The 27,926-nt window shown below is 43.1% G+C and overlaps 1 protein-coding gene across 1 annotated transcript in view; it reads right to left on the reverse strand.

Moving 5' to 3' along the window:
- LOC137627187 (uncharacterized) overlaps window positions 1-19,912 on the reverse strand; it is an 85,324-nt gene extending 65,412 nt beyond the window's left edge. Inside the window, 4 exon segments of the mRNA XM_068358264.1 lie at window positions 14,907-15,668; window positions 15,904-16,114; window positions 19,359-19,456; window positions 19,756-19,912. Of these exon segments, the coding sequence (XP_068214365.1) occupies window positions 14,907-15,668; window positions 15,904-16,114; window positions 19,359-19,456; window positions 19,756-19,912 (1,228 nt within the window).
- Between the last annotated feature and the right edge of the window lie 8,014 nt (window positions 19,913-27,926).

Genomic DNA, 27,926 nt, shown 5'->3' on the forward strand with positions numbered 1-27,926 from the left:
GTCCAACAGCTACGTCTTCAGGGCGTCCAAGTGATGGCCTACCTAGACGACCGGCCAGTCTGGTCAACATAGCCCGAAGATTGTCTGAGAGCCTGCAACAAAGTCACCCAGTTCCTAGAGCATCTGGGCTTCAAGATAAACACCGAGAAATTTCGCCTTTTTCCAGCTCAGAAGTTCCAATGGTTGGGAATCCATTGGGACTTTCAGTCACGCCGCCTTTCCATTCCACAGAAGAAAAGGAAGGAAAAAGCAGGGTCTGTCAGAAGGCTTCTAAAATCCAAACGGATCTCAAGACGACAACAGGAACAAATTCTCGGCTCTCTACAGTTCGCCTCTGTGACAAACCCAGTGCTTCACGCACAGCTAAAGGATGCTGCGGGAGTCTGGAGACATTTCGCATCCATCGCTCGAAGAGACCTAAAGAGACGGCTTCCGAACAGAATTCGCTTACTTTTAAAGCCGTGGTCAGAAGCAAAGGCCCTGAAAAGGTCCATCCCTCTTCAACACCCGCCTCCATCGATCAACATCCACACGGACGCTTCACTGGAGGGTTGGGGAGGTCACTCCCACCAACAACAGGTTCAAGGAACATGGTCTCCCCTATTCAAGACGTTTCACATCAACATCTTGGAGGCCATGGCGGTTCTTCTCACTCTGAAGAAACTCTCCCCGCCTCCCTCGATCCACATCCGTCTGACTCTGGACAACTCGGTGGTAGTCAGATGTTTCAATCGTCAGGGCTCGAGATCGCCCCAGATAAATCAGGTGCTTCTTCCGATCTTTCGTTTGGCAGAAAGGAGGAAATGGCACCTGTCTGCAGTTCACCTACAAGGATTCCGCAATGTGACGGCGGACGCTCCATCAAGGACAACCCCAATAGAGTCGGAATGGTCTCTAGATGCAAGATCATTCTCCTTCATATCTCACCAAGTCCCGGAACTTCAGATCGATCTCTTCGCAACGAGCGACAACAATCAACTTCCTCGATATGTGGCCCCGTACGAGGACCCCAAGGCAGAAGCAGTGGATGCCATGTCCCTGGATTGGAACAGATGGTCCAGGATATACCTGTTCCCTCCTCCCAACCTTCTGCTGGAACTCCTATCCAAACTGAAAACCTTCAAAGGGAGATCGGCCCTAGTGGCTCCCAAGTGGCCCCGGAGCAATTGGTATCCCCTGGTCCTGGAGCTGTAGCCCACGCTGATCCCCCTACCGGGCCCAGTTCTCTCTCAACAAGTACAGAATTTGACTGTCTTCGCTTCACTGAAAGTCAGGGTCCTTCATCTCATGATTTTCTCTCCCTAGCCGCAAAGAAAAGGTTTGGGATCTCGAAGAAAAGCTTAAGACTTCCTCGAGGAGTACAAGACTGAGTCTGCCAGATGGCAGTACGAATCTTCCTGGAAAAAGTGGGTCTCCTTCGTCAAGGCAAAAAATCCTAAGGAAATCACCATTGATTTTTGAATGTCCTTCTTCATTCACCTTCATGGACAAGGCTTAGCGGCCAACACGATTTCCACTTGTAAATCGACTTTGACTAGTCCACTCTTATACGCCTTCCAAATTGATCTGTCCAGCGATATCTTCAATAAACTGCCAAAGGCATGCGCTAGACTACGCCCAGCACCCCCACCAAAACCTATCACCTGGTCTCTGGACAAGGTACTCCATTTTGCTTCTAGCCTGGACAACGATTCGTGGCCTCTGAAAGACCTGACTCAAAAAGTTATCTTCCTTTTTGCTCTCGCCTCAGGAGCCCGAGTCAGTGAAATAGTGGCATTATCAAGAGAGGAGGGTCATATCCTGTTCGCCGAGACAGGAGATCTTACCCTCTTCCCCGATCTGACGTTTCTCGCTAAGAATGAACTGCCCACCAAGAGACGGGGCCCTTGGAGAATCTGCCCCCTGAAGGAAGATGTCTCTCTATACCCAGTGGAGTGTCTTAAGGTCTATCTTCGAAGAACTTCAGACTTCGGTGGAGGACAACTCTTCAAAGGAAAACCATCGGGTAGCGACCTGTCACTGAAACAACTAAGAGCGAAAATCACCTACTTCATTCGCAGAGCGGATCCTGAGAGTACACCCGCAGGTCACGATCCTAGAAAAGTCGCTTCTTCTCTGAACTTCTTCCAGAGTATGGACTTTGAAAGCCTCAAGAGCTTTACAGGCTGGAAATCATCGCACGTTTTCTTCAAGCACTACACAAAACAAGTGCAAGAAGTGAAGCAATTCGTGGTAGCTGCTGGTAGTGTTATGAAACCTGCTGCTTAAATCTGCATAGAACAGTGAGTTACTTGGGACTCTAACTCTACGGGTGCCTGTGTGGACCCTATTGTGATACATAGTGATTTAATGGACACTTAGTGTTTCTAATAGACTGTTCTTTACCAAGGTGAAATGTCATAGACTTTATATGAGTGCCACATGCCCTAGGGCATGATGTGTTTTCTTTGAATTTTAAAGACTGGCGTTCCTCTGGAACTTGTGTTTCTAAAAAGAAAATTTTCTTTCAGAATCAAGATTACCGTCTTTCATTTCTATGTACATTATTCTTTATCATTGTAAATAAATTCTATATTCATTATTGTAATTACTGCCATAATGATCTACAATCTTATAAATAAAATCTCTATTTTATTTCCATGTGCGTCTCTTTGCTCCTATTCCTTATCAAGAAATATACGATTGTTATAGTTTCATTTACCTCTTTCCTGATGATCAGAAAGAATAATATAAGTAATTATGTTATATACTCACTCATGCCTTGCTAATATTCCTATCCAAATATTAACGTTTGTCCTGTCTCCGAGACCAGCATGATCTCTCCTCCAGGGGGAATAGTAGTTATGTTATATACTTAACTATGCTTGATAATATTCCTACCCGAATATTAACCTTTGTCTTGTCTCCGAGTCCAGCATGATCTCTCCACCGGGTGAGTAGCTCTTCAATGATCGCTTCGAGATGTCCTATTGTCCACCAGGACTTCCCTGCCAGGGGGGCGGGAAGCTAGTTTACCATAGACTCTCTGGTAAGGACATGTTCTATAATACTGTTAGAAGCCCTTGGCACTAGGATTAAGAGGGGTAAAAATCCACAATACATTAATTCTCAAGTACACTTCCATCAGGACGTTATGGCTTGAGCCCAAAAAACGGATTTGGAGCGAAGCGAAAAATCTATTTTTTGGTGAGATAGCCATGACGTCCTGATGGACCCTCCCGTCTATTTTAGTTCAGCCTTTCAGGACCCTCCCTGACCTACTGTATCGCGGAGATTGGTAGAAGCTGAGCTCAGGATGAGGACGGACGCGACGTCATTTAGCAATGGCGCCCGTTTGTTTACATCTCGAGTACCAAAAGTAGCCACGGATGAGAGTAACTTTGGAAAGGCTCCTCAGTTACTCAGCCACCTTTCTATATCGAAGTGTTAACTCCATATGGGGTGCAGATAGCTATGTGGCGTGTTAATACATGCGTCCCCTGATGATATATGATATCCTAGAGGGAAACCTTTAGGGTACACGCACCAGAAGTTAGAATTCTGTGAAAACCTTTAGTTTAATTCTCTGGGAATATTTTAGTAGTTATATATATCCAAAGGAAGCTACTGAAGGAACCTTCCATCAGGATGACATGGCTTGAGCCCAAAAATGCCTATATCTTCATTAACATAACACTAGGAACACTATTATATTATGCAGAAGTAAACATGAACACTAGGCTGCACCCTAGGCTAGGCTGAAAGACTAGTATGGGGTCGGCTAACTATGAGAGCCGAAGACTACCATCGGCATCATATAACCTATTCCTAATAATGAAGACTAAATAACTGATGATATTTAACGGATTTTGAAGCGAAAAATCTATTTTTGGGTGAGATAGCCATGACGTCCTGATGGAAGGTTCCTTCGGTAGCTTCCTTGGGTATATTAAACTATAAGGATATTCCCAGAGAATTAAACCAAAGGTTATCACAGAATTCTAACTTCTGGTGCGAGTATCCTAAAGGTTTCCCTCTAAGACATCGTATAACAACAGGGGACGTATGTATTAACACGCCACATAGCTATCTGCACCCCATATAGAGTTAACACTTCGATATGGAAAGGTGGAGAATAACTGGGGACCCGTTCCACAGTTACACTCATCCGTGGCTACTTTTGGTACTCGAAACGTAAACAAACGGGCGCCATTGCTAAATGACGTCACGTCCGTCCTCATCCTGATGCCAGCTCCTTGCTAATCTCCATGATACAGCAGGACAGGGCGGGGCCTAAAAGGCTGGACTAGAACAGAAGGGAGGGTCCATCAGGACGTCATGGCTATCTCACTCAAAAATAGATTTTTCGCTTCGCTCAAAATCCGTTTTTTGGGCTCAAGCCATGACGTCCTGATGGAAGAGTACCAGAGAATCAGTGTATCGTGGAAAATTTCCCCTTTTTTAGAGTAAGTGCCAAGAGCTTCGAATAGAGGTATGTAATATGACCTCGGTAGAGGTTCCGTGGGGATCCAGCTTCCTGGCCCCTTGGCAGAGAAGTCCCAGCGGATTATACCAAAATTCAAAGTGGTCATCGAAGGGCTACTCACCCTGCGGAGAGTCCGTGAAGGACTCGGAGACAAGACAGAATGGTCAATATTCGTGTAGGAATATTCTAAAGAGTAGATAAGTGATAGTTAATCACTATATTCCATGGGTAGAGAACAACCTGGTCTCGAATGTATGACGAAAGTAAGTATTCAAGTAGGAATATTACACAGCATGGGTGAGTATATAATACAGACAATCATGTATTTCATAATGGTAATAGGAGCGAAGAGAGACGCACAAGTAATAAAATAGACCTTTTATTTCATAAATTGCAGGTTATAGTAATAATAAATGCAATAAAGGATGTAAAGTTAATTTACAATAATAAATAATGTACATAGAAAATAGAAGACTTCAATCTTGTATCTGAAAGAAATTTCAAATTTAGAAAACACAAGTTCCAGAGGAACGTCAGTCTTTATCAAAGAAAAAACACATCATGCCCTACGGCATGTGGCACTCATGTGAAGTCTATGACATTTCACCTTGGTAAGAACAGTCTATTAGAAACACTAAGTGTCCATGAAATCACTATGTATCACACGAGGGTCAACACAGGCACCCGTAGAGTTAAAGTCCCAAGTAACTCGCTGTTCTATGCAGAGTTAAACGGCAGGTTTCATAACACTACCTGCGGCTACCACGAAATGTTTGACTTCATGCACTTGCTTCGCGTAGTGCTTGAAGAAAACGCGCGAAGATTTCCATCCTGTGAAGCTCTTGAGGCTTCCAAAATCAATACTCTGGAAGAAATTCAGAGAAGACGCGACTTTTCTAGGATCGTGAACTGCGGGTGTACTGTCAGGATCTGCTCTGCGAATGAAGTAGGTGATTTTCGCTCTTAGTTGTTTCAGTGACAGGTCGCTACCCGATGTTTCTCCTTTGAAGAGTTGACCTCCACCGAAGTCTGAAGTTCTTCGAAGATAGACCTTGAGACTCTCTACTGGACATAGAGAGACATCTTCCTTCAGGGGGCAGATTCTCCAGGGGCCCCATCTCTTGGTGGGTAATTCGTTTTTTGCGAGAAACGTCGGATCAGGGAAGAGGGTAAGTTCTCCTGTATCTGCGAACAGGATATGACCCTCGTCTCTTGATAATGCCACTATTTCGCTGACTCGGGCTCCCGAGGCGAGAGCAAAAAGGAAGATAACTATTTGAGTCAGGTCCTTGAGAGGGCACGAATCGTTGTCCAAGTTAGAGGCAAAATGGAGCACCTTGTCCAGGGACCAGGAGATAGGTTTTGGCGAAGGTGCTGGGAGTAGTCTAGCGCATGCCTTTGGTAGTTTATTGAAGATATCGCTGGACAGATCAATCTGGAAGGCGTACAGTAGTGGTCGAGTCAAAGCCGATTTGCAGGTAGAAATCGTGTTTGCTGCTAAGCCATGTCCATGAAGGTGAATGAAGAAGGACATGCAGAAATCAATGGTGATTTCCGTAGGATTTTTTGCTTAGACGAACGAGACCCACTTTCTCCAGGATGATTCGTATTGCCGTCGTGTGGATTCGGTCTTGTATTCCTTGAGGAAGTCTAGACTTTTCTTCGAGATCCCAAACCTTTTCTTTGCAGCTAGGGAGAGAAAATCATGAGATGAAGGTCCCTGACTTTCAGTGATGAAGCGAAGACAGTCGACTTCTATACTTGCTGAGAGAGAACTGGGCCTGGGAGCTGGGAGGGGGATCAGCGTGGGCTGCAGCTCCAGGTCCAGGGGGTACCAATTGCTCCGGGGCCACTTGGGAGCCACTAGGGCCGATCTCCCTTTGAAGGTTCTCAGTTTGGAGAGGACTTTTAGCAGAAGGTTGGGAGGAGGGAACAGGTATATCCTGGACCATCTGTTCCAATCCAGTGACATGGCATTCACTGCATCTGCCTTGGGGTCCTCGTACGGGGCCACATAACGAGGAAGTTGATTGTTGTCGCTCGTTGCGAAGAGATCGATCTGAAGTTCCGGGACTTGGCGAGAGATGAAGGAGAATGATCTTGCGTCTAGAGACCATTCCGACTCTATTGGGTTCGTCCGTGATAGAGCGTCCGCCATCACGTTGCGGAATCCTTGTAGGTGAACTGCAGACAGGTGCCATTTCTTCTTTTCTGCCAGGTGGAATATTGGAAGAAGTACCCGATTTATCTGGGGCGATCTCGAGCCCTGACGATTGAGACATCTGACTACCACCAAGTTGTCCAGAGTCAGACGGATGTGGATCGAGGGAGGCGGAGAGAGTTTCTTCAGGGTGAGAAGGACCGCCATGGCGTCCAAGATGTTGATGTGAAACGTCTCGAATAGAGGAGACCATGTTCCTTGAACCTATCGTTGGTGGGAGTGACCTCCCCAACCCTCCAGCGAAGCGTCCGTGTGGATGTTGAGCGATGGAGGCGGGTGTTGAAGAGGAATGGACCTTTTCAGGGCCTTTGCTTCCGACCAAGGCTTTAAGAGTAACCGAAGTCTGTTTGGGAGCCGTCTCTTGAGGTCTCTTCGAGCGATGGATGCAGAACATCTCCAGACTCCCGCGGCATCCTTTAGCTGTGCGCGAAGCACTGGGTTTGTCACTGAGGCGAACTGTAGAGAGCCTAGAACTTGTTCCTGCTGTCGTCTTGAGATCCGTTTGGATTTTAGAAGCCTTCTGACAGACCATGCTATTTCCTTCCTTTTCTTCTGCGGGATGGAGAGGTGGTGTGACTGAAGATCCCAATGGATTCCCAACCAATGGAACTTCTGAGCTGGAGAGAGGCGAGATTTCTCGCTGTTTATCTTGAATCACAGATGTTCCAGGAACTGGGTGACTTTGTTGCAGGATCGTACACAATCTTCGGGCGATGTCGCCCAGACCAGCCAGTCGTCTAGGTAAACCATCACTTGGACGCCGCTAAGGCGGAGCTGTTGAACGATGGCGTCTGCCAGCTTGGTGAAGATCCGTGGGGCCACGTTTAGGCCGAAGGGCATGGCCCTGAAGGTATAACTTTTCCTTTGGAGTCGAAATCCTAGGTAGGAGGAAGCGTGATGGTTCATTGGAACGTGCCAGTAGGCATCCGCCAGGTCTATGGATATCGTGTAGGACCCTTGAGGCAGGAGGGTCCTTATTTGTTGAAGAGTCAGCATCTTGAACTTGTTGTTTCCAATGAACTTGTTGAGGGGGAATAAGTCTAGAATGACTCTGAGCTGGTCGGAGTCCTTCTTGGGGACACAAAATAGTCTCCCTTGGAATCTGGTTGACTTTACCCTCCTAATCACCTTCTTGTCGAGTCCTTCTTGGGGACGCAAAATAGTCTCCCTTGGAACCTGGTTGACTTTACCCTCCTGATCACCTTCTTGTTCAAGAGTTCTAGGACGTACTCTTCCAGGAGGGGGGTTGACTGTTTGAAGAATTGCTGGAAGGCTGGGGGTTGTTGTGTCCAGCTCCAGCCTAGACCCTTCTTGACGATGCTGTGTGCCCAAGGATCGAAGGTCCAACGATCCTGGAATTGGCGGAGTCTTCCTCCCACTGGAAGCACTTCATTGCTTCTGGCTTCCCGAGGGTTTGCTACCTCGGCCGCTGGCTCCCCTTCCTCCTCTGCCTCTGGAGGGGCGGCGAGACGCATCTCTGCTTGAACCTCTGTTTGAGCCTCTACCTTTGGGACGAAAGGTAGTGGTGTGCTGCTCATATGCAGGGGTGAAGACCGGTGACTGCGATACCATCGGTTGGGTGCCCAGCTGAAAGCTCTGTTGTGGCTGAGCTGCCACTTGGGGAGTAGCGGAACCCGGAAACAACCGTCTCTGTTGACGTTGCTGGGGTTTGGGCTTCTGAGGTTTCCTCTTAGGGTGAGGGCCATCGTCCTGAGAGGATTTCCTTTTCTTCGACATGCCCCACTTATGGAGAAGGTTCCTGTTCTCCATGGCGGCTTTGTCAGCGATCTCTTTCACTAAGGAGGATGGAAAGAGGTATTTACCCCAGATATTGGAGGAAATCAGCCTCCGGGGTTCGTGTTTCACCGTAGCGTTCGCGAATACGAATTCACGACAGGCTCTGCGAGCCCTAGTGAAGCTGTACAGGTCCTTCATTACTGTTGCAAAATGCGTTTTGGCAAGGACCATGTAGAAGTCCGGAATCCTAGTGTCTCCGGCCTTGACTTCAAGCTGTACCTGGAGGGACAGTGATGCGGCAAACCTCTCCTTCGTATCTTGTTCCCTACGAAGGAGGTGATCGTTGAGCTTCGGGAGGTCCTCGTTAAACTGACGACCGGCAATGTCAGGCTCTAACTTCCCCACTGTGAATGTAGACTGGACGTTTTTCCAGTGTCTATCATCAGGGGGAACAGTCAGGGAGAAGGGCCTGCACTCCTCCAGTATAGGGCAAGGTTTCCCTTCTTCCACTGCTTTCAGTACCGCAGTGAAGGCCTTTTCTATAAAGGGGAATGTCGCATTGTTCGGTGCGACAAAGGTCGGGTGCTTTTTGCTAAGCGCCGGCATCTTGAAATTGGTGAAGCCCCTACTCTTCACTGTGAAGGCGAGCATAGCCTGGGCCTTCGAGAGATCGAACACAATCACCTCCTTCGGTTCAGTCTCTTCTTTAGAGGCGGGTTCGGACCTGAGCCGGACGTAACAGTCCGGATAAGCCTCGAAATTCGGGAAGAACTCCACTTCTTCCAACGCGATCGAGCCGACCTTTTCACTGATGAAGATTTTGCCCGTGGTGATCGGCATGTGCTCAGCATACCTCCATGGGTTAGTATCCGAGCAAGCAGGGAGGTCCTTAACCGAAATCCGTTTCGGTTGCTTAAAACTTCCTAAGTTAGACCTGAATAGCTCGTGGGTCTCGTGAAGTTTCTTATCCATGAGGGCTTCAAGCATCTTGAAGACTTCCCGACTGCCTGATGTGAGAGGGTCCGGGGTGGCAGACGTCGAAGGAAGGGATTCCTTGGTCGACGTGGGAGTTGGTGCGGGAGGAGGAGTGGGAGCGACCTCATGCTCCAAATCAGGGTATTCCACCTGATCTTCCTCATAGTCGGGTTCCTCGCCCAGGAGGTTCCTCTCCGTTTCTTCCGAAACTTCCGACATACGTTCTGCATTGTCGGAATCTAGATGGCACTCATGCATGGACTGGGCCATGACAATATCAGGTTCCACCACTATCTGGATGGTGGGAATCTGATCACTGGGGACCACTAAGTCTTTTGATGCCTTCGGAAACAGCAAGGCCCTCAAATCTTCGGTGGCGAGATACGGTCCGGTGGCGTTCTTCTGGAAGCCACGCACCCACTTGCGTAGCTTCTCCCGAGCGTTGTCCTTGCCCCCGCTGAAGGAGGATCGTCGAACGCTTCGACCAGACGACTCTTGCAGACTGTACAGTGCTGCAGGTCTCAGAATTTCAAGTCGCCTTTCTTGGTGGCGCAGGGGGCGTGGGTCCGACACGCCTTGTGCCCGTAGAAGTCCGGGCGTTTCACTCAGCAGAAGTTGCTTTCATACTTCATATACTCCTCCTGTAAAAGAAAGAGATCATGAGTATATGGAAGGCATAAGAATGACTTACATTACTCTAAGATTAAAATTAAATAATTAAATTTTTTATCTAACATTAAATAATTCATAAATATTGTAATTTTTGAGAGTAGGAGCAGGAAAGGAAGTAGATAGACACATACTTGTGAATCCCGCCCAGTCGGTTACTGTAACCTTATCATTAGGCAATTTCATTTGTGGCCGAAGGACACAAAACGGAAATCCATGTGGATCACCTGTGGTGGGTAGAAGCTAAGTTTCTAACAGAAATTGCCTGTGAGGTATATCAGGGACTGAGACCACTCAGTTCCTTGGGGTAAAAGGGTAATAGGAGACCCCGTATTAGATCTAGGTTCCGGCAACCGGCCGTGCTAAGACACACAGAGTATGCTGGAATATTGTAATGTGCAAGAAGACAGCCCAGCCAAAATTTTAGATGGTAAGACAATACCTATATATAGAAGTGGCTAAGCCATCTGGCTGCAGTGTAAGACTGTCGGCATATTGTCGGCAGGTAAGAGAAGCGGTGCATGTCACTTGGCGCCTCCGGAGGGCGCCGGCAGGCCGACAGCACGCCGGAGGCTGCTCCAGCAGTGTGGAAGGCATGAAGACAGACACATTGAGTATCTAAGCATAATACCATCTTGGCGACCGCCGGCACAACGGCGGGAGGCGGCAGCTCCGGCAGCCGAAGGCTGACAGCTTGGTGAGCTTGGATCAGTTCATAAGATAATTAAGTATATGGTAGTATACCCAGACCGCCGGCAATCAATGCCGGCACGCCGGAGGGCGGCCCGAAGGTCGGCCAACGTAAACTAGGTAAGGGAGGGGTGGAACATCGGTTGTATGCCGACGGAAGGCGGCAGCCCCCGGCACACGGAAGGCGGCAGCCCCCGGCACACGGAAGGCTGACGACTTAGAGGGGGGAGGGTATCTTATGATGAGGGTCACCAGAGTGTAGGGCGGTATCGCCGCCAGTAGAGGCGGCAAGGGACCGGCACCAGGATAGATGGAAAGAAAGGTAAGGAGGGATTGGAGGGGTAAGACCACATACCCCTCCGGCATTCCTCCAGAGAGAGTGTACACATGATAGGAGTAGATACACCTAGCATCCAATGGCAGGGGGCCGGCAGTCGGCCGGGTGCCAGGATAACCCAAGGGAGGGTTAGAGTACACTCAAGAGGGGGAACCCCCTGCTGGACAAATCGCTGCCAGTGGCTACCCCCATAGGACGCTATGTAGGGTATATGTACCTGCTCAGCAGGAGAGCAAGATAGCCCTATCACTCCACCCAAGGGAGGAGTTGTAGGACCAGGGACAGATGTGTATAGGCAAGCGTATGTATAGGCTAGCCTACACCAAAGAGATAGGTGGGGAGGGAGAAGAAGAGGGGTCTTCCATAGAGGGAGCTCTGTACCAGAACGGCCACCAAGGAAAGGGAGGACGCTCCCTAGCCTAAGATAGGTAACCAGAATGAGAATGGTGCAAGAGTACCATCTCAAACTATAAAGGTACAGAACTAGCCCCTCCCCCAAAGCCTAACCTAGATAAGGAGTGTTAAATCCCAGGCTAGGTAGGCTGAAAGACACATCACAAGTTGCAGGGAGGGGTGAGTAACCCAACCAGAAGCAACTGAGGAAGGGCAGAGCCGTTCCTCTTTCTCGGTCGCAACCCTAAGGGGGGATCGTTTCCTTAGGGTAGACAGAGAAAGCGATAAATACTCTGATAATGGACAAGATTCCCCTATAGAGAAGGGGAAGCATGGCCATACAGAGGGAATGCCCGAAGGCAGGGGATAAAGAGAGCATATAGGGGTTCCTACATGTAGGTTAGGTTAGAAAGGAACGCAATCAAACCGATCCCCTATATGGTCCCTGAAGGCGAAAACACTTACATCACAGTTAACAGTATGATAAATAATGCCACTATCTTCTTAACTTAACCTAGGATCACTGGAATATATCATGCATGAACACAAGTGCTAGGCTATCTAGCCTAAGCGCTAAGCTAGCGATCTAGTATGGGGTCGAACGACGACCGAGTAATAGAGCGTTAAAACACGATATATGTAGTTCCTAGCTATGAAGACTAAATAACTAACAATATCAATTAGTTAAGAGGCCGGAAAAAACTGTTCTGGCTAGCTAAATAAGGCATGCAAGAGAACAGCGACGCCATAAAATGGCGCGTCCGGTAGCAGCACAGCTCTGCCACAAAACACAATATTTTACGAAAAGTAGAAGTTACTTTACGGCTAGAGCTTATTTAAACAATACTGGCCCCTGGTTCTCAACTTTCCAGAAGAAGGCGAGGCTGAAGGTAAAGACATAACGGCGATGCAAGTCGATGAAAATCACACAAGGGGAAATCCGTCTAGAGCAAGGTGCTACAAGCAGAAGGATGAGGACGGACGTGACGTCATTTAGCAATGGCGCCCGTTTGTTTACGTTTCGAGTACCAAAAGTAGCCACGGATGAGGGTAACTGTGGAACGGCTTCCCAGTTATTCTCCACCTTTCCATATCGAAGTGTTGACTCTATATGGGGTGCAGATAGCTATGTGGCGTGTTAATACATACGTCCCCTGTTGTTATACGATGTCTTAGAGGGAAACCTTTAGGATACTCGCACCAGAAGTTAGAATTCTGTGATAACCTGTGGTTTAATTCTCTGGGAATATCCTTGTAGTTAAATATACCCAAGGAAGCTACTGAAGGAACCTTCCATCAGGACGTCATGGCTTGAGCCTAAAAAATTAGTTATAAGGCCGGGAAGGCTGTTCTGGCTAGCTAAATAACGCATGCAAGGCGAACAGCTGCGCCGTAAAAAGGCGCCTCCGGGCAAGGCACAGCTCAGCCACAAAACACAAGATTTTAGCGTAAAAAATCGTTACTCTACAGCCAGAGCTTATTTAAACAATACAAGAACCTGGTACTCAACTTTCCAGAAGGTGGCGATGCAGAATGTTGAGACATTGCGAAGGATGCACAAGATTTAGGGAGATCACTGGGAACAAACAAGCTGACGGTGAGCTACCTAGAAAAGGAATGAGGACGGACGTGACGTCACACAAGTATGGCATCGGTTGGTTACGTTGCGAGTACCGTAACAGTAACGAAGGTAGGGTAACTTTGGAACGGCACCTCAGTTACCTTGCCACCTTTCCCCCTCGAAGTGTAAATGCTAGGTGGGGTATAGATAGCCACGTGACGTGTTAATGCATGCGTCCCCTGTTGATATACGATATTCTAAAGGGAAACCTTTAGGGTACTTGCGCCAGAAGTTAGAATTCTGTGAAAACCTTTAGTTTAATTCTCTGGGAATATTATGGTAGCCATATATATCCAAAGGAAGCTACTGAAGGAACCTTCCTTCAGGACAACATGGCTTGAGCCCAAAAATGCTGCGTATCTTGCACTTGCTTCAGTAATGACGATAATGCCATAATTATTATAATCCTTATGAATGAATGGATCAATCATTTCTGTTCGTGGCTTTTAAATACCTTTGATGTCTCAGCCAAAACTTGATTATTGTTTCTGTCCCTTTTCCAATCCAATAACAATTACGCCGAGGACTACGGCACATCTGCATAGACATGAATTATGGACCCTGAAAGGAGACACAGGCTATCCCTTTTTCTTTTACATGGAACCACTACCCTCACTTGAAAGATAAATCCCGACAGATTTAAAATCCTCTGTTCTTTGATGTAATTGCTTTCCCTAAGGTAAGGTTGCACCTGGCAATGAAACCTTCTTCGGTGTCTTTTAGCCAAAAATTCACGACCAGATGTGATTTATCCTAATTCCCCACCAAGCAAGTCTCCTTTTCGGCTGTCCAGATTTATCTTTCTACTGAAGGAAATTATTCCACTTAACATGACGACTGGATAGATCTTGATCGGGTGCGCTTACGTAAGGGCCCTATACATTCTGTTATGTTGGGTGAAATATATAAGGGGCGGGGAGCAATTTAAACTCAAAGTGTACCTGTGAGTTTCCCTTATAGCTGCACAATGATATAAAAGCATATAGGTTTAACAACAACATAAAAGGGACCAGGGAAGAAAGTAAAGCAGAAGAGTAAAATGTTGGTACAGCTAAGGTTGATGCACTGCTCACATCCCCACTAAGTAGAGGAGCTTTCAAGAGCATAATAACTCAGAAGGCCCTCGAGTGAGCTCCCTTGTATGATCTTCAAGTCATGCATTTGTGTTGCACTGTAAGTATAGGCCACAATACTATTATCTATTTCTCCCAATAAATAATCGGAACCAAGATATATGTCTAATGTAGGTTCTACACCTTTCAAATATGCGGCCCTAGGACTATACAATAAGCTTCTACTAGACATCCAAAAGACTGAAGATATTAAGGCTTTCATGAGGAAACTGAAGACTTTCTTGTTCTCTAAGTCCTTTGACGATGATATTATTATTATTATTATTATTATTATTATTATTATTATTATTATTATTATTATTATTAGTATTAGCTAAGCTACAACCCTGGTTGGAAAAGCAGGATGCTATAAGCACAAGGGCTCCTACAGGGAAAATTAGCCTAGTGAGGAAAGGAAATTAGGAAATAAATAAACTACAAGAAAAGTAATTAACAAATAAAATAAAATATTTTAAGAATAGTAGCAAGATTAAAACTGATCTTTCATATATGAACTATAAAAAGAGACTTATGTCAATAATGTGGATTTGACAATAAACGAACAATATGAGGTGTGAAATGTTGAATACCTTGGATAAATGACTGTGAAGGTCCTGCAGAGAGTAGGGTTCCCCTCCTGTATTGGACCAGAAAAGCAGCTCTTAAAGTAAGTTAAGTAAACTCACCTGATTCGTTGACATCATCCGATTGCAGACACAGCTCCTCAATCTTTACATGTAATATAGTTTCCATCAGCCGAACCTTTAGTTTGGCTGCACTGCAGTAACACTTGGTGACCTCAACATACTCAAGTATTGCTGTTTTGGTACCGTTTATCACCTTGATTGGTAGGCTGATATGCTTTATCGACGGGTACGCCGGGATCATGGAAACTGAAGGTTCCTTGCAGAAATCAGATGGACATTCCTTCACTGGAATCTTATAATCATCTATCAGTCTGGATTTCCTCAGGATATTGAATACTTCTGGGCCTGAAACTTGACTAGGCTTCCTGACATTCTTTTTGACTTCTTCCCAAGTCAGTTCGATGGTAGTGGAGTTAAAGAAATCCGGTCTGAAAAGCTCATCTATGATTTTTGGCTTGAAAATTACTGGAAATTTAACGGTACAATATTGTTCCAATTTACAAAATTTGCAAAAACACTTTGTTGCCTCCAAGTAATTAAAGTGAAGCAACTTTTGCGTATTCCCAACATTAATCCCGACACTGACATTTCTCCGTTCCACAGAAGGTACGCACTGAGTCCTTCCATTAGGACAAGACGTTCTTAAAGAGGGACACCATTTAATGTAAATGCCTTTCACGTTCGTCTTTGATTGAAGAAGGATTGACTTGACATCAGCTTCCTCTATTTCCGAGTTCCCCAGTTGTGCCTTGATCTTATGCCAACTCAAAAAGTAAGTCCGTATATTACATTGGTCCTTCACTGCAACAGAGATAGTGCAAAATTACTTCAATGACTATAATGTTTCTAATAAGTGTTTTTATCAACACAAATGCTATACTAGCCAATATTATTATTAGAAGAAGAAGAAGAAAAAGAAGAAGAATGATAATAATAAAAATAAGACAGGAAATATTTTCTTAAAAATATTACCCTTATAAAAAGGCATAAACAACCTAAAAAAAAATAATTCCACTTGTTCAAAGTCAGTACCTACCACGGACATACAAATGCGCAAATTGAATTATTGAGGTTCCATTGAAATTGACAGTACACTGATATGTCCCCCGGTCATATCGAGTCACATTTGTGATCTGAAGGGTCCACTTCATGTTGTCATCGTGCATGACAGACAGTCTGGGATCGTCGGATTTCCTGGTCAAACCAACGCTTAGAAGTTTCCTTGGGTGTAAGCGATACCATCCAATCTGATTAAACCAAGAATTTATGAGGAAGCTTATTGATAAAAACAACAACACAATACATAAACACACAATGAATTTTGCACAATATGACTTTTTACACAACAAATGCAGGCATTTCTAGTCCACTGCAGTACGAAATCCTCAGACCAGTGTTAATGTATGAATCAACGTGGGCTCAAAGACAAAAAGAGGAGGCAAAGCTTGAGAGAACAGAGATGGGAATGCTGAGGTGGATTATGGGAATATCACTGCTTGAAAGATTGGAAAATGGTGGAATGAAAAGAGTGGAAGGTGTAGTAAAAATTACAGAGGTGATGAGTGTCACGACTGAGATAGTGTAGGCACGTATTCAGGATGGATGGTGATGAGGGAGTGAGGATGGCTTCGGAGTAACCTGTTAAGAGGAGAATATCAAGAGGAAGGCAGAGGATTAGAAGGCGAAATAAGGTGAAAGAGGTTTGGTGGAAGAGGATGCCTTTCATAGAAGACATTGGAGAGGGCGCATCAGGCAACCGACCTCTTAATTTAGGGATAATAGTGGCAAAGAAGAAGACTAGTCAGTACGGCTCGGTGATGGTGGGTGATTTTGTCTCATCGCTTGTATGGGTATCCCTGACCAGTACAGCTTTGCTAAACATGGCGATACTCAAACTTTTTATAGCATGCTTTCAACTATATTTTGGAATCCTTGAATTTTAATTAATTAGTCTGTTAGTTTGCAATCTTAAAGTTAGATAAAGCTCTTCGTGTAACGTGGCATCTATGGGATATGGTGTGTCTTCACAAAGTTATTCTCAGTATAGATGGAGATTAGCCTCACAGTATACAGGAAATAAGTTATATTTTGCTGGTGTCTGGACAATTCGGTCCCGGACAATTCGGCCCTGGACAATTCGGTCCCGGACAATTCGGTACTAGGACAATTCGGTACCAATTAATTCCTATATGGAAAAACAGTATTTTTCCAATTTTTATCGTTTCTAAAATTCCTATCAGTTCTAAGCATTACTTTTAAAAAGAAAATGTTTGCTTTTGTTAGTATAGATATAAGAAAAGTCCAATTGATTTATCTTTGTGCGATAAATTAAAAAAAATTACATTTTTTGTTTCTTTATTATATAAAAAATGAAACAGTGCAAGCAGCATGCCCAAACCATCTCCATCTACCCCTCACAATGATTTCATCCACATATGGCACTCGAGTAATCTCTCTGATAGTTTCATTTCTAATCCTGTCCTGCCATGTAACTCCCAATATTCTTCTGAGAGCTTTGTTCTTGAATCTACTAAATCTGTTGGATATAGTTTCATTTTCATACAATGACTCATGTCCATATATTAACACAGATTTCACAAAACAGATATATAGTAGGATTTTTATAAGTAATCTCAGGCGATTTGATTTCTGAGTTTAACTTAACCCAGCCATTGTCTGAATAGCCTTTTTTTTAATCTTACATTAAACTCCAATTCTAAAAAACCCTGTATTAGAAATTATAGTTCCTGAATATTCAAATGATTCTACCTCATTAATCCCTTCTCCTTCCAGTGCTATATATCAATGTCCATTGCATATTCTGTTCTCATCATCTGTTTTCTTCTATCTATCTTCAGCCCAAACTCACGTGATATTTCATGCATTCTGATAAGCAAGCATTGCAAATCCTGTAGTTTTCTGCTAAGGACAACATCATTAGCATACTCGAGGTCTGCTAATTTCCTATTACCAATCCAGTCCAATCCTTCCCCACCATCCCAAAAGTGTTCTATACATTAAAAAAATCCATGAGGAGGATAAACAATTTAGGTGACAACACATTCCCTTGGAGTACTCCACTGTTCACAGGAAATTCATTTGATGGGTCTCCGCTAACATTAACTTTGCACTTGCTATGCAGATGAACACTTATAATCAAATTTGCATATTTAAGAGTAATTCCATAACGCAGGCCTCTCCACAAAATTGTCCGGGGACACTATCAAGGGCTTTTTCATAGTTTACAAATGCCACCATAAGTGGATTTCTATATTCTACATATTACTGTACCACATGTCTTAAAATGAAAATTTGGTTTACAACTTCTACCTTTTCTAAATCTTGCTTGTTTATCTCTCAGCCTTCCATAAATCTTTCTCTCTAGTCTCTTAAGAACAAGCATAATATATATTTTCATGACAACCGACGTAAGTGTGATGCCTCTGTAATTATTGCAATAAGTCAGGTCTCTTTTTTTGGCCATTTTCACCAACATTCTTAATTCCCATACATCAGGTTTTCCCTCTTCACCCCACACTTTATATTCGGCTAACATCATCTCAGCAGTTATCCAGGCGTTTTTCATCTCCTGAGTTTTTAATGATAGCTTCGACTTCAAACACTGATTATATATATATATATATATATATATATATATATATATATATATATATATATATATATATATATATATATATATATGTACATGGCCACACACCTACTTTATCGTATATAAGGGAGATGTGTGTATGTATGTGTGGTAACATGCGTGTACTAAATGTTTTCCCTCACATTTTCTCCCATGAAGCGGGTAGCGCCAGAAGAGTTCCGTCTTTTATTTAAGCAAGTCCTTTTGGGTGAGGCTGCTATGGCCACATGCCATTTATCTTGTCAACAGCAATTACTGGTATCCATTTACAACTGTGTGGTTCTGATTTCTGCATTTCGGTCGCATTGCCAGGGACTGAAACCTGGGAGGGCATTCAGGTCGGTGGACTTTCTGGAGATAGCAAAAAATACCCGGTGTTTCCACTTTTTGTAAATATCAGTAGGCAGTACATCTCTATTGTGTGAACTTGTGCTAGATGCAGGTGTATGAAGATAGCGGAGCGTGTGGAAAGAATAGGCCAGTCTATTCAGTGCATTTATAGGCAAAGAAAAAATTAACAGTAACCAGAGAGGGATCCATTGTAGTACTATCTGGCCAGTCAAAAGACCCAATAACTCTTTAGCAGGAGTATCTCAACGGGTGGCTGGTGCCATTGCCAACCTACTATTTCTTTCTAAATAAACACCAGAATACTAATGTTCAGTCCCAAACAGGATTCTAAAGACAGATAAGAATTGGATTAGTCTCCTCTCTATCAAAATAAACATTTATCATGACCTTCCTATAACACCAACAAAACTATCTTTTACCCTCTATGCCTGATTCATCCCAAAACATATGCACAGTTGCCAAACCTATCCTGTAAAGTGATATGCATTTACCTTATGATATTTTGTGAGGTTTTCTACCTGGCACGTAAAACTGGCCCTTTCTCCTTCGTTGACTGTGAGGTTCTTGACTTCTCCGACGAAAATAGGACCTAATTATAAGAAAGGAAAGATGAAGGACGTGGGTAAAACAGTAGGGCGACACAGAATGAACGTTTTTTTTTCTATTAGAATGTTTCTTCTATGTATTTCCAAGTTAATATGAATATATTGAGGTCAAATATATCATTTAAAAAAATGACAGAGGTTTGGAATCCAAACAAAAGATTGAAAAAAATATGAATTGTTATTTCAGACTCTATGGGCTAAGTGATTCATATGGGAAATGAATAAGCACTGTGATGGTTACCATCTCAAAATAAGATATATTTATCAAAAGAGAGTTACTTGCCAATTAACTTCAACGATCCAGTTTGACTAACAGGTGGGTGTGTTTTGAAGACACATTTGTATTGTCCTTGATCATCCTTGGTGACGTTAGTAATTTTGAGGGTCCAGATCCCTTTGCTTCCCAAAAACGATATTCTTTGATCACGAAGTTGCCACATCTTCGTGTCAGCTTTTTCTTTGTGTAATCACAGCCACTTGACCTGAGGGAGAGAAAAAAATAAAGAAAACTAAACTCAAAGAGCCATGGAGAGAATGATGATGTGAATAACATTAAGAGCGAGAAAAGGAGTGACATGGGTAGTAATGGATATCCTAACAACATAAAAAGAAACGGACATGAGCAGGACATACGTCTCGTAATGAGGATGACAGATAATAGATGGAGAGGAAGAATGACACAGTGGGTTCCTAGAGATTGTAAACGAACCAGGGAAAGGAAGAGAAGACAATAGATTCACAAGCTAGGAATATTTGCAGGTAGAGACAGGCAAAGGAAGACCATAAACAGACGGGACTGGAAGGACATGTCTGAGGCCTTTGTCCTGCAGTGGAATAGCAACGGCTGATCGTTGATGATGATGATGATGATGAATCTATGAAGTAAATGTAAACAGAGAATTAAGGGTCACATCCATAACACAGGGATGACCATATCTATGTCATAAATCCTTTTGTACCAAATTCTTATAATTCAAAATAAACATAAAGACTAAAACCAACGATTTTAGCTCTGCTTAAAAAAATAGGATGAATATTTTATCATAATCTAAAATTATACTTCATATGTTGAAAGTAAATATTGTGTATCGGGAAATTACCCCTTATCACTCGAAAATGATACAGCAAAATTTGCAATAAAACACAAGCGGATTAGACAAGGTAATACTGAGCAAATAATAAATGGATGCACCGAGCATTCATATTGATGGTGTGCAACCAACCTATCTGCCCTTGTAAGTACAGATGGTTATTACTATTCTACAGAAATCATGGGACATTTAGCGACCTGTAACTGCAGTGGGTTACTCAGTCTCACCCTTCAAGCATTTCCACAACCTTTGGTGGCACAACCTCCATTGGCGACAAGATCAAAGGCAGATAAAAAGTGTCCCCATTGTAACCTCTGCTGGAGCAGATTTGGAATTATTTCCTATCTACCCAATGTGTCCACAACTGTTTGAAGGTTTAAAGGTCACTCATGAATGGCAGAGGCAAAGGGTAGTGACAATGCCCCAGACTGACCATATATTTTATTTCATTTTAATGTTGCTATTGTTCTTGAAACATTGTACTTCAATGGTTCATGACATCTCTTGTAGTGTTTATTTCCTTTCCTCACTCGGCTATTTTTCCTGTTGTTATAGCATCCTCCTTTTCCAACTAGGGTTGTAGCTTAGCTAGTAAAAATAATAATAATAATGGAAATGATCGGCGCTCAAGCCTCCTCCATCAAAGGTAGGACCAGGGAGGGACAGACAATGGCTGCTGATGACTCAGAAGGTAGAACTATAGGCTCCCCCAAACCCCCCATCCTTAGCACACAAGGATGGTGAGGTTGTAGACACTAAAAGAAACTATCGAGGTTGATCTCGTCTCGAATCCCAGACCAGAAGATAGCCAGGCAGGGACGTTCCCGTCTATATACTGTAGTCTTTTTCCAAAAGACCGAGAATGTACTTCATAGACAGGGAGGATTATGAAGATTATGGGTTGGAACAAAGCCCACAGTCTCTCAAAAACTTCCATTTGGCAAAATCCACAAAATTTAACTTCAACATCAAAAATATTACGCTATTAGCTAAGAATACCAGAAAACAGAAACTAAAAGGAAAATGACAAATTCATGGATAATTTGTATTTGACCTAACTATACAAACCTTAGCTATTTAATAGGGGTTATCACTTTTGGCGTAGCTAAAATGACGAGCCATTAGAATTTTAACGAGGGTTTACTACCCCACCGCTAGTTAGTGGGGGGGGGGTAGCTTGCTAACCCCCCCACTCACACACACCTGTGCTTGAGCTCACTTTGCTTAGAGGTAGGACTTCAAGGGAGATAGGGCTGGCAGGCAATTTTGATTAAATAGCTAAGGTTTGTACAGTTAGGAAAAATACAAATTATCTACAAATTTGTCATTTGTTCCGTTATACAAACCACGCTATTTAATAGGGGTGACTCACCCATTAGGAAGGGTGCAAAGTCCCGGCCACTCAACAATAAGGAGTCCCTGCACCTCGCTAGAACCTTGCTACGCAAGGACTGCGGCCTACGTAAGCTGTGTGTGAAGGTATAATAAAGTGTGACTCGTCCTAGGAAGTTAACCTGTAGTCCTTTAGATGGAAACTTTAGGGTAGGACTCTCCCAATAACACCTCGTCAGGGTATGGGGACGTGACAGTATTAGCTTAATACTAGGAACACAAGGAAACATGGTTACCTGCAGTGGTTTGAGGTCAGCTGTGCAGAGAACCCAGGATGCTGCTTTCCACAAGAGAGGGGAAGATGAAGAAAATAAGGGCCAAGCAAACCTTTTCATTCATGCAGACTAAGACCGGGTAAATATGCCCTCAACATTCTGCTACTTGTCCACTAAGGAGCCTGAGGTTTTAAACCAACTGTTGTGCAGCTACAACAGGGTCGATAGAAAACGTATCGAGCCTCCTGTGGGTCACGTCTTGCAGGTAGTGGGCTGTGAAGGTCGTCTGACGCTTCCACACCCAAGCTTGAAGAACCTGCGTCACTGAGAAATTTTTCTTGAAGGCCAGGGACGTAGCTACGTCCCTGACATCATGTGCTCTAGGGCGACGTGACGGAGGAGGGTCAGGATTCAGGGACAGATGATTGATTGATTTAAAGTTTTCAGGCATCCTGACATCTGAGGTCATTGACGCCGGTAACATTTAATTTATGTATACAAAAATGAAAAAAATAAAATAAAATAAAAAATAAAAGTATTCAATTAAAATCATAAAAAATGAATGTCATAAAAGTTAAATATTTTTCAGAAGACCTGCTTCTGAAATAAATCTAAAAATGCCACTTGCATGGTAGAACACATCATTTCCAAGAATCTTGGCAAGGATGAACCTGCCACCCTCACCTCGAGCCTCAAACAAATATCTATTCCGCAAGTTGTTATAATTGGGGCATTCGGTCAACAAATGCCTTACTGTTAGAGGTACTAAACAGTCGTCACAATACGGTTGGTGTTGGCCCTTCAGCAGAAACTCGTGTGTCAACCGAGTGTGACCAATACGGAGACGACAAAGAGACGTCTCCCATTTTTGGGGCATCATATTATACCTCCAAGGAGATATGTCATTTGTTATCTCTCGCATTTTATTGCCATCTTGACTATCCCATTGCTGTTGCCATTTATTGCAAACCAATTTCTTGATGTCAGGTAAGAAATCATTACAGGGAATGAAATACCTTCTTGGCAGCAACTCGGATGCAGCCTCCTTAGCCAGTGAATCTGCCTTCTCATTCCCAGACACACCTACATGTGCTGGAACCCAACAAAATTGAACTGTTATACCTCTCCGTCCAATAATGAAAAGGAATTCTAAAATCTTTAAAACTAGAGGGTTATTAGAATTAAAAACTTCCATAGCTTGAAGGACACTCCTTGCATCACTAAAAATTGTAAAATTACCCTCCTTCTCCAACGCTTTTTTTTCAATAGCGGTTAATATGCCATACAATTCAGCAGTAAGTACGGAAGCGGTCAGAGGAAGTGCACCTCTACAATTAAAACCATTACTATGTACTCCAAATCCAACGCCAGCATCAGATTTGGAGCCATCAGTATAGATAAAATTTTATCCTCTATGTTCTTTAACATGTTCATTAAAAAGAGACCTGGCATCTAGGTCTGACATATTCTTCTTATCTCCAATAAAATATTTACAAAAAGATATCTCTGGTAACTTCCATGGAGGCATTGATGATACCTTGAATGGAAGTACCTTATTTCTAAATATATCCAGACTATTTAATAATCGTTTCACCCGAAAGCCATAAGGTTGAGGAGATTTTGGGTGCAACTCAAAGTATGATGCATGTCTTACAAGACTTGCAGTCTGAAAGGCTAGAGAGTTAGGGAGTCTTTGCAATCTAAACCAATACCGAAGAATGGAAGACATTCGGTAAAGGTCTAGAGGTAACTCTCCAGCATCAACAAGGAGACTTGGGATAGGGGATGTTTTAAAAGCTCCAGTAGACAATCTAATACCTGCATGATGTATCGAGTCTAATATTTTTAACCGGCTTGGGGTGGCTGAAGAATATACCTCACAACCATAACTAATTTTGGAAAAAATCAAGGCCTTGTATAATTTTAGAATAGTATTGCGGTCTGCCCCCCACAATGTATGGGACAATACTTTTAAGATATTCAGAGCTTTAACACATTTAGCTTTTAATGCTTTTAAGTGAGAAACCCATGAAAGCCTACAATCAAATATCAAACCTAAAAATTTAGCTTCTCTTGCACATGGTATCCATTGACCTTTAATGTATATATCCGGGTCTAGATGTACTCCCCGGATACGACAAAAATGGACAATGGTAGTTTTACTTGTCGAGAAATTAAATCCATTCATGTCAGCCCACTGGATAATTTTATCAAGGGAGTTGGATTTTTCTCTCAACCATTGCCATTCTAGTGCCAGCAAATGATATTGAGAAATCATCCACAAATAATGTTGAGAGAACATCCTGGGGAATGGCTGAGGATACCCCATTAATTGCTGGTGCAAAAAGGGTTACACTCAGCACACTACCCTGAGGAACTCCTTCTTCCTGGCACTTACTCTCTGATAGAGTTTCCCCCACTCTCACTTGAAAAACTCTACGTGAAAGAAATGCCTGAATAAATAGTGGCAGCTCTCCTCTCAATCCCAATTCATGAATGGTTTTAAGGATACCATATCTCCATGTGGTATCATATGCCTTTTCAAGGTAAAGAAATACTGTAACATGGTGCTGTTTGGAAGCAAAGGCTTCACAAATAGAAGACTCTAGTCGTATCAACACATCAGTCGTTGAGTGCATTTTTCGGAATCCACATTGAATCGGTGATAAAATACCTTTCTATTCAAGGTACCACATGAGCCTTGCATTGACCATCTTCTCCATGATTTTACATAAACAAGATGTCAATGCAATAGGACGATAGTTTGCTGCTAAAAACTTGTCTTTACCGGGTTTTAAAAAGGCTAAAATAAAGGCTAGTTCCCAAACACTTGGGTAACTATGATCATGCCATATTCTATTGATAATACTTAAAATAAATAGCTTTGTATTAAAATGTACATGTTTAATCATTGCATATGGAATTCCATCGGGTCCAGGGGCTGTATCATTGCAATGAGCAAGTGCGGAATCAAATTCTCTTCCAGTGAAAGGAGAATTATACGACTCTTCCCTTCTTGTTGCAAAATTTAAAATTTTCTTTTCTTCAGTGCTCCTATACTGGTGACCAGGGGCTCCTTCACACTTGCTGGATACATTTGAAAAATGATTAGCCAGGGCATTGCTAACATCATTTGCTTCAGTTACATACTGGCCATTCACCTTCAACACTGGTGGTGGGTTGGGGGTGAATTTGCCAGCTATCTTTTTTACTTTCCTCCACACAGAAGATGGTGGTGTTCTACTGTTAATGGAGGAAACAAAAGACATCCATGACTGGCGCCTTGCTTCTTTCATGGCACGACGGAACTGTGCTCTACATTTCTTCTACATAATTAAATTCTCATCAGTTCTGCGTCTACGCAATCATGTTAGAGATCTTCTTGTGGCTCTGTGCAGGGCAGTTAGTTCTGAGGACCACCACGGGACTAGTCGTCGTTTGAATAACCCTGTTGTATTGGGAATTGAATTGACTCCTGCTGTATGAAGAGTTCCATTCAGTAAGTCTATGGCATCATCAATATTTTCAACTTGTCCTGCATCCCCCTCAATTTCGCTTAGCTCACGAAATTTATCCCAGTCAGCCTTGTCAAGATTCCATCGTGGCGATCCCTGTAAAGGTGGACCATTGTTGGTGTTTATAATGATTGGTGCATGATCACTAGTATGCCAATCATCTAATGTTCTCCAATCGAAGTCGAGAAGGCAATTAGAGCTTACAATTGATAGGTCAATACATGACAAGGTACCTGTCTGGACATGAAAGTGTGTGGGTTCTCCTGTATTAAGGAGTCCCACATCTTCATTTTCCACAATTGATGATATGATATTTCCCCTCGTGTTTGCTAAAACATCACCCCACAAAGGATGTCTACCATTCAAATCTCCAAGTAAAAGAAAAGGTTGAGGGAGTTGTTGAATCACCTCCACTAAGTTATCATACAAAATGTTATCATTTGGAGGTAAGTACAGAGAACAAATTGTATATTTTCACCCTATGTCAATCTGTACAACCACTGCCTGCAAAGGTGTACGAATAAACAGAGAAACTTGGGGAACATCTCGACGAACGTATATGAGACTTCCGCCATGGCTCCCCACTTGGTGATCAATATGGTGTCCTATAACTAATATATTCGCGAGGACAAGGGGTATTATGATCAAGTTTGCTCTCCTGTAGACAAATAATTATGGGGGAATGCTCATGAATAAGGAGCTTAAGTTCTTCATATTTGGCCCTTAAACCCTGACAATTCCATTGCAAAATGGAGGAAAAAACTATGGTTTATAATTTGGTAGACCCCTTGGATGGAGTCTTCCCATTAGCAGTTTTTGATCTAACACTATTTTTAGGTGGTTTTATTAAAGAGGGTCTTGATATATTGGGTTTAGCATTTATGATTTTCTTTTTGTCTTTTTGATCTGATTGTTGACGAGGTTGGTGGACCTCCACTTGAATTTCCAATTTATTTAAATTGACTTCCAGATCAGAAATATCAACAGACAAATCATCATATTTATTTGACGTCGTAATTTTGATATATCTTATGGAAGGGGGCGAGAGAGATGGAGATCTCTCTCTTTTCCGATTAGTAGGTTTTGAGCTACCAGGTTTTTGCACCTTCCCCAATACAGGTGCACCTAGTAACTTGGTGTCAGGTGGCATCTCCATCAAATCAGGCAAGGACATGGCCTGGAAGAGGTTAGTACTCTTGTTGGTAATGGGGGACGAAGGCTGTACAGAAATGGGCAATGACCCATTTTTAATACGCTGTGGCAGAGCCTCAGAAGGCAATATGATTACCTTGTCATGCAGTACTTTATCAACAGAGGTTGTATTTCTTTTCTTAGGATTACTGGCAGTGCTAGGTGGGGTTGCTGTCTCCTGTGGTAAATTTACCTTTGATTTTAAGGCCTTTGCATAGCTGGTTGATTTATTCAACAGTCTTTTTGCATGTCCCACACTTATGTGTTCTAAACTTGATTTGTTTAGGGCAGCTTCCTCCAACTCCTATCAGCTTCCTCGCATCTCCTATCAGTTGATTTATGATTCAAATTGCAATTTGAACACCTGGCCTCAAGTGTACATTCTCCATGATAAGTTTTGGAGCAAATACCACACATTTTTCCATTTTTGCAAACTTTGGATGGGTGTCCAAATTTAAAACAATTAAAACATTGCAGGGATTTTTGTTTGAAAGGCCAAACTTTAATCCTTTCATTTTCAATAAAAATATGGAAAGGTACATCAGCATCCTGGAAAGTAAGTATGATCATTGAAGTTCCAGGAACCTTATGCACTTTCCATACATTTAATGGACACATAGAAAGTATCTCCTCCTCTGTAAATTCGTACAGGTCCTTATTAAAGACCACTCCCCTTCCATAACTAAAATTTAGATGAGGTTTCATTTCCAATGTAATTTCATCACTGCCTGTCTGTAAGTTAGACAGTATTGTAGATTGAGTCGAAGATTTGGCATGGATGAGATAACTATTCTTCCCAAAACGAGATATATCTCCAGGTGCTATGGTTCCTACTTTTTTTTTGGATAAACTTACATATCTTAAAATAATTTCCTATTATCCCTTTAGGTTCAGCTAAGAGCCACATTGGTGGTTTGGGTTTTCTCTGTGAAGGCATGGGTACATTTCTATCTTTTTCAAACCAATCAGCAGGTTTGTACACATCCAATTCCTTTGGGACCTTATCACAAAGATCTCCCATGATGTTCAATTCGTTAATTTTGATACTAC

This window comes from Palaemon carinicauda, chromosome 35 (genome assembly GCF_036898095.1).
Source record: "Palaemon carinicauda isolate YSFRI2023 chromosome 35, ASM3689809v2, whole genome shotgun sequence".
NCBI lineage: Eukaryota > Metazoa > Arthropoda > Malacostraca > Decapoda > Palaemonidae > Palaemon > Palaemon carinicauda.